Source organism: Corythoichthys intestinalis, chromosome 21, assembly GCF_030265065.1.
Source record: "Corythoichthys intestinalis isolate RoL2023-P3 chromosome 21, ASM3026506v1, whole genome shotgun sequence".
NCBI classification, from domain to species: Eukaryota; Metazoa; Chordata; class Actinopteri; order Syngnathiformes; family Syngnathidae; genus Corythoichthys; species Corythoichthys intestinalis.
The window spans coordinates 23,704,902-23,718,842 of record NC_080415.1 but is presented as its reverse complement, the minus strand read 5'-3'; the positions used below and the strand labels follow the sequence as shown (position 1 = coordinate 23,718,842).

General features: G+C 40.9%; 1 protein-coding gene across 1 annotated transcript; it reads right to left on the bottom strand.

Annotated features, from left to right (window-relative positions):
• Positions 1-6,055: 6,055 nt before the first annotated feature.
• On the bottom strand, positions 6,056-12,197 carry LOC130909752 (transmembrane protein 100-like). Its single transcript, XM_057826546.1, has 2 exons — positions 11,933-12,197; positions 6,056-7,452 (listed from the first exon to the last, which is right to left on the bottom strand). The coding sequence occupies exon 2, from the start codon at positions 7,432-7,434 to the stop codon at positions 6,967-6,969; it is 468 nt and encodes a 155-aa protein (XP_057682529.1). The 5' UTR covers positions 7,435-7,452; positions 11,933-12,197; the 3' UTR covers positions 6,056-6,966.
• Between the last annotated feature and the right edge of the window lie 1,744 nt (positions 12,198-13,941).

The window sequence follows — 13,941 nt, the reverse complement described above, 5'->3', positions numbered from 1 at the left end:
TAGTAAACACTTTCAATTCATATGGATGTTGATTATTATGACCATTAACTCATTGGCTGCCATCAATGGAGTGGCGCCACCAGGGGGTGGCCAGGGGTGGCCGTATAGATTGGTTGGCCACCCCACTTGCCAGTATATCGTTAGATTGTTGTAGCATCAGTTATGCATTTCATCCCAAATGAATGCATTTATTTTGTTTTGTTAAATGTAAATTTATTGCGTTAACGGGCGGTAATTTTTTTTTTAAATTAATCACGTGAAAATATTTATCGCAATTAACGCATTCGCGTTACGACTCATTCGCGCATTGCTGCAAACAGCCTACAATGGCGCCGTTTTACTTATATGAGATAAGAGGCAGTGTCAAGTGAGTGGAGTAGACAAGCATTCATTGGGGCCGTGCTTTTAATTGGCAAAAGCTTTGTCATCTCCCGCAGCAACTTTAATATTGTGGGAAGCGACGTGTAGTGTACCCAACGCAGAGAAGATATAGCATTTGCAGCCACCAGATACAGTCATGGTTGCACAGCTTCCCATCATGCATTTGGGAAGAACAGTTAAGTCACTACAGTATCATTTACTGAAAGCTCAACAAATACACTAGATGGCAATATTTAGTCACAATATACAAACTCACATTTATCCTTTAAGAATTACAAGTCTTTCTATCAGTTGATCCCTTTCAGAGAAAGAATGTTAATAATGTTAATGCCATCTTTTGGACTGATTGTTATAATAAACAAATACAGTACTTATGTACAGTATGTTGAATGTATATATCTGTCTTGTCTTATCTTTCCATTCCAACAATCATTTACAGAAAAATATGGCATATTTTAGAGATGGTTAGAATTGCGATTAATTACGATTAATTCATTTTTAAGCTGCGATTAACTCGATTAAAAATTTTTAATCGTTTGACAGCCCTAGTTAAATGTACACCTTATTCCTAATATATACATAACACAATAAAACAGAATTGTTGTGGAGCTCTAAATGTTGACTGGACAGTTATTGACTATGCACATTAAATCATTAGTAGCATCAAATATTACACAATACACCAAAGTGTATCAGTAGCCGTGTCCTTAAGTCTTTCTGATAGTTTTCCCCAGACCTTTTTACTGCAATAATATAATGAAAACCTGAAGTTATGGGTTTTAGTTTTGGCCACCCCAAGATTTTAAGTGGCCCCATCTGGCCATCCCTATGAAAAATTTCTCGAGGCGCCACTGCATCAATGGTGGTAGACATCCAATCCATGGAAGTGGTAGGGGCTGGTAGTGAATAACTGTCTTCTCTATAGCCGTTCCCAATCAATGACGGCCATGATCTTAATTAAAAATTTGTTCTGATGACAGCCACATCAGTGAATTGATGGCGATATCAATCAGCTCATATTCTTCCTTTCCCAATGACTGTCTTTGACTCAAAATTTTAACAAATTTGAACATTTCCGTGATTGCAATGCTGTTTACAGTCCCTGACAAAAGTCTTGTCGCTTGGCCATTTTGTAGAAACCATTGCTAATAACCTGACTTTTAGTAATTCCATTTGTTTCAGAAATGGCTCGTATGAAAGCTAAGACTCTCCCAAATGATGTTGAATGTACAAAAATATATTTTTTTCACTGAAAAAAGATTTATCAATTAATAAAGACAAAGGTCAGATTTTGGTGAAGACAAAAGTTTTGTCGCCTACAGAAAGTAGTGTGAAAATTGAACAAAAAAATGTACTTCAAATACAAAAATGTTGTTACATAACATAAGCGAATTAAGTAGCGGTGTTGTGAGATCCAAATTTAATAGGACTGCATCCATTCGGTTCGGCAAGGATTCATACAATTTATTGATGAAGTCATCAGGAACATCAAAGAAAGCAGTCTTGCATGCCTCCCAGAGTTCAACATTCTTGGGTTTCGTCTTCCATGCTTCCTCTTTCATCCTGGAGGATCTTGATCTTCTTTGCCTTGAGGAACTTTGAGGTAGACGTTGAAATATGCGATGGAGCACCATCCTGCTGCAGAATTTGACCCTTTTTATGATTAGGAATGTAAGAGGCTGTTTTGTGAAATTTCCGGGTTCGTGGTGAGTCAGGAACCAGCACACTTTTGCTCAATAGACGATGTTTATTGATTAGAAAATGCAGAATAAATGAGATTTATTGATTACAATCCCACAAGAGCAAGCAACAAGTATCAAGAACAAGCATAACAAGTGGTAACGATGACGTTACATCTAGTTTGTCAATCCCAGAATCCCCACATTACCATTACAGCACAACAAAATGTTCCTTAACAATGAAAATTGCTTACCGTTGACAAATGAGCGGGGAGCCAACGCTCCGGCAAAGCGGCGAAGGAACAAAGCCAAGTGACCTGTACGTAATCCTCTGGCAGACTTCGGGGGGTTGGGGAATCCCCCGACTCTTCTAGGCACGTCTGACACGGGGACGCGGGTGGCCACTCCTCGCCCCCACGAAAACGCACCACCCGAACTGGTGAGACCCCCCCCCCCACAAGGGTATGAGATTCCCCCCCAGTTCAGGCTCCCAGCAGTTATAAAGTAAAATGTTTAAGTTAACTCGTGAGATTCCCTCCTAACTATGGAACCCAAGCGCGTACTATGGTGCAAAAGAAGTTATCTCGTGAGTTTCCCTCCTAACTATATGGAACCCATGGTGAAAAACAATAAGTTGTTACAATCTAGGTCACAGAGGCAATCATACATCACAAAGGCATAATGTGCTAATGTTAAGGCATCACATAATATTTTCTCCCATCAGAGGCAGCTAAGCTTTGTTGATATTTCAGACTATTTATGTTGCCTTCCACCCTGCAGAGCTCTCGCACACCCCCATACTACTCGCGTCCCCCACACCCTCCAGTGTCCCGCAACTCAGCCGGAAGCGCGCATGGCCAAACCCGTTCCCAGGAACACAAGTTCCCCAGGCGAACTCCGCCATGAGGCAGTGGTTACCACAAAAGAAAGACTCAAAACAATCCATCTTGATGAGACAGGCGGCGATGAGGGAAAAGTTTACCCTGGCTGTCGCGGCCACAACAGCGTCAGTGTTACTTTGCTATCAAAAGCTCTATTTGTCTTGTTGTTTATGTTATTTTGTAGAAGGAAAACATTATTCAGATGTTTGGGATGTCGCAAAAGCAAAAAATAGCTTTTATAAAAAGCCACATTTCTCTGTTTTTTCATCAGAAATTGGAAAACTGCTCAAACTAAGCTATTTTCTAATGCTGATTTCTAAAAAATGGAAAAAGATTTTTTTTTTCCCACTGAAAGAAGAGAGTCTAATCTTTCTTTTGGTGGGTTCCATGTTTATATAGCAATAGAACAGAATTTTCTGTGGGCCTTGCAAAATCAGTCAAAATCCAGTAAAACGGCCGGGAGCGAAGGGGGTTGAACTGGTGAAAATTGCTGGGAGTGAATGAGTTAAAAGCAAATAGAAACCAGCAGTTGTCTTTCATTTTCCGTAAACATTTCAAGCTAAAATATCGCTAATTTTAAAATATAAATTGGTCAGTAGGGGGGCCTTTTCTAGTCAGGGAATCATCAGAGGAACCCCCTTCAAAATGGGGCGGCAATTCTATTGCAACACAACTTCCCGAACTTCCTGCGACATCCCCTCCCCGCCATTTTCAACAACTGTTTAAATCCGTCAGCACGCGCACACATGAAAGGAGGCGAATGAAGGAAAGGCCTCTCCCAGGGTGACGAGACCTTAAGGGGTGCAGGAGTTTTGTTTTAATTTGAATTTTGTTTTACAGTGGGGCAAATAAGTATTTAGTCAACCACTAATTGTGCAAGTTCTCCCACTTGATAATATTAGAGAAGCCTGTAATTGTCAACATGGTTAAACCTCAACCATGAAAGACAGAATGTGGAAAAAAAAACAGAAAATCACATTGTTTGATTTTCAAATAATTTATTTGCATATCATGGTGGAAAATAAGTATTTGGTCAATACCAAAAGTTCATCTCAATACTTTGTTATGTACCCTTTGTTGGCAATAACGAAGGCCAAACATTTTCTGTAACTCTTCACAAGCTTTTCACACACTGTTGCTGGTATTTTGGCCCGTTCCTCCATGCAGATCTCCTCTAGAGCAGTGATGTTTTGGGGCTGTCATTGGGCAACACGGACTTTCAACTCCCTCCGCAGATTTTCTATGGAGTTGAAATCTGGAGACTGGCTAGGCCACTCCAGGACCTTGAAATGCTTCTTACGAAGCCACTCCTTTGTTGCCCTGGCTGTGTGTTTGGGATCATTGTCATGCTGAAAGACCCAGCCACGTCTCAGCCCTTGCTGATGGAAGGAGATTTCCACTCAAAATCTCTCGATACATGGCCCCATTCCTTCTTTCCTTTATACAGATCAGTCGTCCTGGTCCCTTTGCAGAAAAACAGCCCCAAAGCATGATGTTTCCACCCCCATGCTTTACAGTGGGTATGGTGCAATTCAGTATTCTTTTTCCTCCAAACAAGAGAACCTGTGTTTCTACCAAAAAGTTCTATTTTGGTTTCATCTGACCATAACACATTCGCCCAGTCCTCTTCTGGATCATCCAAATGCTCTCTAGCGAACCGCAGACGGGCCTGGACGAGTACTTTCTTCAGCAGGGGGACACGTCTAGCAGTGCAGGATTTGAGTCCCTGGCGGCGCATTGTGTTACTGATAGTAGCCTTTGTTACTGTGGTCCCAGATCTCTTTAGGTCATTCACTTGGTCCCCCCGTGTGGTTCTGGGATTTTTGCTCAACGTCCTTGTTATCATTTTGACGCCACGGGGTGAGGAGAGAGTTGAAAGTCCGTGTTGCCTAACGACAGCCCCAAAACATCACTGCTCTAGAGGAGATCTGCATGGAGGAATGGGTCAAAATACCAGCAACAGTGTGTGAAAAGCTTGTGAAGAGTTACAGAAAATGTTTGGCCTCCGTTATTGCCAACAAAGGGTACATAACAAAGTATTGAGATGAACTTTTGGTATAGACCAAATACTTATTTTCCACCATGATTTGCAAATAAATTCTTTAAAAATCAAACAATGTGATTTTCTGGGTTTTTTTCCCACATTCTGTCTCTCATGGTTGAGGTTTACCCATGTTGACAATTACAGGCCTCTCTAATATTTTCAAGTGGGAGAACTTGCACAATTAGCGGTTGACTAAATACTTCTTTGCCCCACTGTATGTATTGTATGAGAAATTGCCAAATAATACATTTGAGTGCACTAACCGAGGAAAAAAGGCAAAATTCATGTTTAACATCATCTATAAATGAGCTGCCTGTTTTTAGCTCTGGTTCGATTGGTGACCCGCCCTCCTCCAGGGGTCAAAGTTGAGGCGGCGGGCGTGGACGAACGGCAAACGTTTTCCTGTTCCCCGGCCGGTCCCTTTTATCCAGTCTCTTTGCGTGCCAGGCCTTTTCCGCCCAAGAGTCTTGGGTGTGATTAGCGTTAGCGCTGCCACTGTGCTACATCTCAGGAAGGGAGGGCGCAGATGGGATATCCCTTTCCACAGAAACCGAACTTGACGAATCATTGACTTGATTCCTGACACTTTCTACCTCAGTGTGTTTTTGTAGTATATGTACTGTATGTATATTTACCATTAGCTGCTATTGACCCGAATGGATGTCTAATCCATTTGAACGCTCCCACTTCAAATGGATTAGACATCTATCGCCGTCAATATCAGACAATGAATTATTATATATGAGTGTTGAAGTGTTATGATGTCACTTCCTATCAACCCCAACTTCCTAGAAAAAACTTGGTCACACTTCCAGCACACCACAGCCAGGTCAGGATAAAGTTAGCAAAAGTGACCACACAGCCCCTGCTACCCCCTTGAGGGACCGCATCAACCCCTTCTGACACCCCCACTTGTTGCCAGGCAACATCAACACAACATAAACAAACTTCTGGTGACTTTATTCATAGAAAAGCATCCAGTTGTGCTTAAAGGGCAAGTGACGCATGAATAAATAAGGCAGTCCAAAAAAAGAACACAGTTTTTATTAACTGTTCTATTTTGGAGACAGACTAGGATTATTAATAGTCATAAACATTTGACAAGAATGTTTAGTATTTTGCTGGTATTTGTGCGTTTATATAAAACAAATTTTGAATCCCAAGTGCAGGACAAAGAATTAAAGTTCCTCCTAAAACAGGTACACACAAAAGCTTTTACTAATTTTCTGGTGTAAGTACTGAGATTGACCAGTGAGAGGCAGTGTGGTGCAACTCAGTACTGAAACAACATTAAAAAATCACAACAAAGTTGTGTGTATCCGTTTTAAGTGGAATTGCTCATTTTTAGTCCCGTTTGTCAAAAAGTAGCATACAAAGTACCATTTCTTGCGCATTTTAGCAGCAATCATATATTCTTCATTTTTTAAATTTAATTTCCCATCCCTGGGTTGGACTGACGATTTATCTGATTGGTCACACTTACGAGTTGAGACTTGATGACCAATCCAGAAGACGAGTCTATTTACAGTTGGTCCAAGTCCTTCAGTTTCCGATCTTCTTGCCAAATTTCCATCCGATGTAGAATCAAGCTTCTTACTATTCAGATTCACAAACTTACTGCGTCCAGTTAACTGCTATTGACAACGATAGACGTTCAAACCACTTGAACTGAGACTGCCACCCGCCCAAGTTCAAATGGACCATCAGTGTCAGACAATGAATTAAGCATAACCTCTAAGCGACATAAAAATTATTAAATTGCCTGATAAATTGATATCTTGCAGGAAAAAAAATATATAATGCAAATACATTCATAAGTTTGTCATCAACAAAAAAACTCAGGCAAGAATACATTTGTTGATTTCCTGGAAAATAAAGAACTTGAATTCCTAAGGCATTTAGGGAGTAGTTCTGATTAATTGGAATCGGATTATGAGGAGGTCCTTGAAAAAATGGTCTCTGAAGAACTCCTCATTGCAAATCATTTTTCAGCCCCGAAGCCAAGCCTGGCAGCGTCTTCGTACCCTTGGCCGACCACGAGGTCGGCCTGGCTCTCCCTCCTCCTTTGGTCCCTCTTCCCGCGTTTTCGGAGCTTCCAGCAGGCAACGCTAGCCGCCAGCAGGCCCAGTCCGGCCCCTAGGAGCACCAGCCCCAAGACGGAGATGGTGGACCCGTGGGAGTTGAAGGTGTAGGCCACCCCTGTCACTACCACCCCGGCGATGAGAATCACCAACCCGAAAGGGACCGTGCAGCGGTAGCAGGACATCTCGGCGCCCCCCGTGGCGGCGCTCAGGAGCTGCGCCTCGTTGATATGCGGGACCCAAGTCGCCGTGACAACAGCATCGCCATCCTTACCGACCGAGCTAAGCTTCTCGTAGGAGAAAGACGCCAGGTTGCCGTCTTCTGGCGGGACCGTCTTGCTGGCCAGGAAGAGGTGAGCCATCTTCATCAGCCAATCACAGAGCAGCTAGGTGAGATCACATGGAGGTGTTTTTGATTGACAGCTTAATTGCATGCCGTTGACGTGGATCGACGTCCAGTTCATTTCAACTGGTAGCGCTGACTGGGAATGCTCATGTTTCAGCATCATTGATGGCGCTAAACGCCCAATAAATTTTGATTGGGAGAGAATGCCAGCGAATGATCGTTGCTAACCCTCCCAGTTAAAATGGACTGGACGTCTACAACCTTCAATGACATCCAATGAGTTAATCGGGCTTTAGCCAAAACTGCATACATTCAAATCCTTAATATCACAATACAGGTCAATCTGTTAGAAAATCGGTTAGATTATAATATTTTTGGACCCCGCCTCTGAGACAAATATGAATGGGGCCTTCATTGACGGTGATGAAGAATGGCAAAGGATAAAAAAAAAAATTGGGACTATAAGCCACTACAGTGGTGCAAATAAGTATTTAGTCAACCACCAATTGTGCAAATTCTCCTACTTGAAAAGATTAGAAAGGCGCGTAATTGTCAACATGAGTAAACCTCATCTATGAGAGACTGAATGTGGGGAAAAAAAACAGAAAATGTCAAGTTCAAAAATACACCCTTAGGTAGACATTTGTAAACTTACCCAAAAATAAGGAGAGAAGACACTCAGTTTTCTTGGCCAAGGAGAGCAAAGAGGGACTAGACAGAGAAATGCTAGATTACGCTGTATAGTCACCAAAATTGATCTCAGGAAAAAAACCTCCTTACTCTTTTTATTAGGGGTTTGTCCTAACACAGAAGGGTGCCGCCCTAAAGGGAGGGGAAAAGCGAGCTGGAGACACCCATGTGATTTTGATTGGCTATGTGTGAGCATGTAGGTGGAACTAACTAAATACACGTGTGTAAGCATAGGCACTTAGATAAAGTGGTCAGAATGACCCAGACACTTCAGTTATGCAATGCTGCGGCCATGGAAGATGTCCTCGAATGGAAGATGTCCTCGAAAGTCTAGACGAAAGTGTAGACGTCAGGTGCTGAAGATGTCCCGGAAGGTCTAGTTACGCAATGATGCGGCCATGAAGCAAGGCAGTTGTCATCCCGACCCTCTTTACTCTTTGTAACACTTAAGCATTATACTACAACCTAGTATAGCAAGCAACAATCATTTACTGGTTATATCAATAAGAAAAAATATGGCAATATGTATTATGTATGTATTAGGTATGTATAAGCACAAGCAAATATTTAATCAATCAAGCAAATATTCAATCAACGCTCGATAATTAACTCAACAGAAAATCATGTTGTTGGATTTTTAAAGAATTTATTTCCAAATTAGAGTGGAAAATAAGTATTTGGTCACCTACAAACAAGCAAGATTTCTGGCTGTCAAAGAGGTCTAACTTCTTCTAACGAGGTCTAACGAGGCTCAACTTGTTACCTGTATGAATGGCACTTGTTTTAACTCATTATCGGTATAAAAGACACCTGTCCACAATTTCAGTCAGTCACACTCCAAACTCCACTATGGTCAAGACCAAAGAGCTGTCAAAGGACACCAGAGACAAAATTGTAGACCTGCACCAGGCTGGGAAGACTGAATCTGCAATAGGTAAAACACTTGGTGTAAAGAAATCAACTGTGGGAGCATTTATTAGAAAATGAAAGACATACAAGACCACTGATAATCTCCCTCTATCTGGGGCTCCGTGCAAGATTTCACCCCGTGGCATCAAAATGATAACAAAAACGGTGAACAAAAATCCCAGAACCACACCCAGGACCTAGTGAATGACCTACAGAGAGCTGGGACCACAGTAACAAAGGCTACTATCAGTAACACAATGCGCCGTCAGGGACTCAAATCCTGCGCTGCCAGACGTGTCCCCCTGCTGAAGAAAGTACACGTCCAGACCCGTCTGCGGTTCACTAGAGAGCATTTGGATCATCCAGAAGAGGACTGGGAGAATGTGTTATGGTCAGATGAAATCACTGCTCTAGAGGTGATCTGCATGGAGGAATGGGCCAAAATCCCAGCAACAGTGTGTGAAAAGCTTGGGAAGAGTTACGTTTGGCCTCCATTATTGCCAAGAAAGGGTACAAAACAAAGTATTATGATGAACTTTTGGTATTGACCAAATACTTATTTTCCATCATGATTTTCAAATACATTCTATAAAAATCAAACAATGTGATTTTCTGTTTTTTTTTTTCCACATTCTGTCTCTCATGGTTGAGGTTTACCCATGTTGACAATTACAGGCCTCTCTAATATTTTGAAGTGGGAGAACTTGCACAATTAGTGGTTGACTAAATACTTATTTGCCCCACTGTACTTTTTTCCCTTCATTTTGAATCTTGGGTCTTATATTCCAGTGCGGCTTATTTGTTGATTTATTAGGGGGTAATAGGTAACAGTTTATTAAACAGCGGCGTCATAAGACTGTCATAAGACCGTCATAATTATGACATGACACTATCATGGGCATTGCTGAATGTTTATGACAGCTCTCATCCGGCAAATTATGCCACTAACTCCATTTATGTCCAGCTCGGATCTTCACATCCATTCAAAAGTGAGATAATTTGCCGGATAACACTAAATAACATCTGTTATAAGCATTGATTAATGCTCATGACAGGGTCATGTCATAACTATGATTGTCTAATGACAGTCTTATGGCGCTACTGTCAAATAAAGTGTTACCAAATACCATAAATAGCAATAAATGAAACAACTGGAACAGTAACTGAAGAAATACCGTATTGGCCCGAATATAAGACGTTTTGAATAGAAGTAAGATTGGAAAAGTAGGGGTTCGTCTTATATTCGCGGTCTAGACATTATACCCATTCACGACGCTAGATGGCGCCAGATATCATTGAAGCGATGTTCTGTCATGACAGATCTCAGCTACTCTCAAGTTTAACCAGTTTGCATTATTTTATTGCAAAGTTTTTCCTTATTCAGATTTGTTTCAAGACTACAGTTACAGTTAGACTTCACTTTCATTGTTAATGCAGTTACTGCAATTTTGTTGTTTTATCACAATAGATTGGTTTATTTACATTTCAAAAACCAGAAGCCATTCATTTACGAATGTGATTGCCCTTTAGTTTACATATTTAAATGTTCAGATATTAAGATTTCAATGAGGCAAAATAACATGCTTTTTCTCTCAAATTTATTGTTATAATCATTTGTTTTAGATGTACTGTAATTACTTTCTGTATAAAAATTAATTTGGTGTTCAAAAAGTCTTTTTTCAAACTTGAGTCTTGAAAAAGTGCGGGTCGTCTTATAATCAGGGCCATCTTATATTCGGGCCAAGACAGTAATTAGCACAGAACACGAATTTTGATCGTTATTTACATCTGTAGTGCTGCAGTGCATGCTAGGAGGCATGTTGGACAACAACAGTGTTGACAGCAGGTGGCAGCAGAGGCTGACTGTCTCCCTCAAGGGAGCAAGGATGGCCAAATGAAGCATCTTGAAGCAATGAAGCTTTGCAACTAATTGGTTCAAAGCTTCATGGTGGTTCATTTGATCTTCTGACAGTCTTATGATGCTGCTGTCAAATAAAATGTTACCGTTTAATATCTTTTGGTGTAAATATCCTATATTTCAGTGGGGACAGCTGCGGCCTATAGTCCAGTGCGTCTTATCTATGAAAAAATGTCGTTTTCGTGCCAAATTTGGTGGATGCCAGTTTATAGTCAGGTTTGCCTTATAGTGCAAATATTACAGTAACCAGGCTAAAACAAATCCGTCTGTTTATCGATTAGCTAAACTTTTAGCGATATAGAGCAACTGTTTTTTGCTGAGTTTGATTGGAAAGTCGAATCATCCTTAAAATCGGTCTGATGCGCAGGTGTTCTCCATTTCAGAGACATCCATTAATCGAGCCTTCGTTGGCTGATCAGGATTCAAAACTGGCCCAATTATCAGTCTGTGTATACTTCCACTCGTCTGGCCTTGCTGACTAACTGAAAGGGGAAAATCGGTCTGATTATCAACATGTACGTACTGCACCCCACTTTCTGCTAATCATATTTTTGCTGACTTCGATTTGAAGGAGGGCCGATCAAAATCGGTCCCATGATCAGCCTGTAGCTGATGATTATTATATCAGTAAGTACAGTATTGTTAGGTATGTGCCTTCGCCTAACAATGTTAGTGTTGGGCCAACGTGATCAGCTGGGTGAAGCGTTTTTGGTTGACAGCTTAGAACCATTTCAACCAACGTGACCGAAGATCAATAATCTGATTGCACTTGATTTGTCCAAAATGTATTTATCTGCTATAACAATGTATCTTTGTTTTTCTTTGCCAGCGATGTACAATGACAATCGTCAAATAAATGCCCTTCTACAAGCTGGGAGAAACACGCACAATTAACCATTCAATTCAGCGAATTATTCCGAAATTGAAGTCTAAAGACATTTCAGCTCATATAACCAATTAAACCAAAGAAGAAGACTATTACTTCTGTTGATAATCAACTTACGACTGAAGTGTGTGGTTCTTCATCTCGGTGTCATCTTCCTTTTCTTTCCTCCAGGTTTGCACGCGTGGTCCCGACTAAAGCAAAGTCCGAGTGAAGATGACTATCAATAGAAAAAGGGCTCCCTCCTCCTCCTCTTCCTCCTCCGTGAACCTCCTACTCCACAGAGCAGCAAATTTTAACTCCTTCCTGCCTTCAAATTGACACCATGAACGACAACGGTGACGTCTTTCCATCCACATGTACGTGTGTACTATTTATACAACAATGGTGGATTGTCACAATGCTATTGTGTACTAGCACATGTGTTCTCTAAGGGGTTAAAATGACTAACGGAGCAGGATTCTGGTTTCCATGTTTCTCCATCCAACTGAGAACATCTGGCCTGGTTCTTTTTTTTTCCCTTTTTCATGTCTAAATCCTCAACAGGCTGTGCTTGTGCAGGAGGAGCTGGAGAGGAATGGGAGGGGAGGGGGTACGCGGGGGTCAGCGAGCAGAGGGGGCCCCTTGATCCGGGGTGAAGCCGAGGGGTCACCTCATCCGAAGCTGGATGGAGGTAAGCTTGCTGGAGGGGATTTTAATATAGTGGACTGAGATAGATCCATAAAAAGTCCACAGAAAATCCCTTTTGAAGTGATTAGGGAGTAGGGAATGATGAATGATTCCGAATGCAGTGACTGCATTCGGAATCATTCACTCATTCCCTACTCCCTAATCACCATGTGGGTTTGTTTATATAGTGGACCACATACAGTAGTTCACAAAAAAGTCCTTTAAAATTCAGGATGAAGGGATTTTTAAAAAGCAGAGTAAATACAGTGGAATGAAAACAAGGGCATAGGTTTGCATAGGGACGGTAGGGACATAACACTACCACATTTTTAGGAAGCTCAAATTGTCCCCACCGACTTTTAAGCAACCTGATTTGCATTATATACTGAGTTCAGGTATATAGGTAATTTAGATTGTCTTCTTATATGTTGTAAGGATAGAATTGAACCTACCATTATTAAATGAATTATTTTCATTATGTTCTGACTTACATTTACCCCTTTTCAGTTGCTGAATGTGCCAGTCATTTTTTTTCCCTGAAACGCACATTTGATTGTTTGATGACTTAAACAACATGTCGACAAAATGCTGCCTCCTCGACCCCCTTCGAAGAGGAGGAATATTAGATTTTTTCCCCGGCCAGCAGCAGCCACTGTGAGTAATGTAAAAAGACGTCAATGTTGTGGAGGTGGGGAACACATCACAAATTTTGCTACTGAAAGTCTGACCTGTATGGTCTCTACTGGTAACGCTAAACTGTGAGAAATGTAGTGAACTGAGGTTTAGCCCCTCCTCCTCAATTTTCATTTTTATTTTATTTAGCCCAATAGAGCTTTCATTTTTTTGTCATTTTTGGCTGTGCTTGTGGACAAATGCAGTAGTGTTTTACCTGAAGGAAGGCTCCAAATTTATTTATTGTTGTTATTCGCTAACAAGTTTTTTTTTCCAGTTATACTTAATTTCTTTTTTTAGGCAGTCAATTTGAGTGATCTTAAGCCATTTTTTTTTTGCATTCCTGATAGATAAGATATTAACAAGTTTCCATTTATTGTGTATGTTAATATACTTTAAGTGATGCTCACATATTGAAATTGAAATTTGCTAATAAGATCCAGACATTTATTCCAGAAGTTTTCAAAATATTTCTTTAGTAGTTTTTGAAAATAAAAGGTTCGAATCGAACGGTGTATCACCTGAACAAATACACATGAAAGTTAATACAAGTCAATACAGATTTATTAAGCAGTGATCATTTAGCCGATCAATTAATTAAGTTCATATTCGTGAGAAATGCAGCCCTGACCCCCGTTCACTCATATTCATGAGAAATGCAGCCCTGACCCCCGTTCACCCAATCTGTTTGGTCTTATTAATGTCCCGTCCCCAGCAAAAAGTGTACATGTAGGTTATGCTGCTATATTGTCCCTACCAATGTTGAGACCTAACCTATGCCCTTGTAT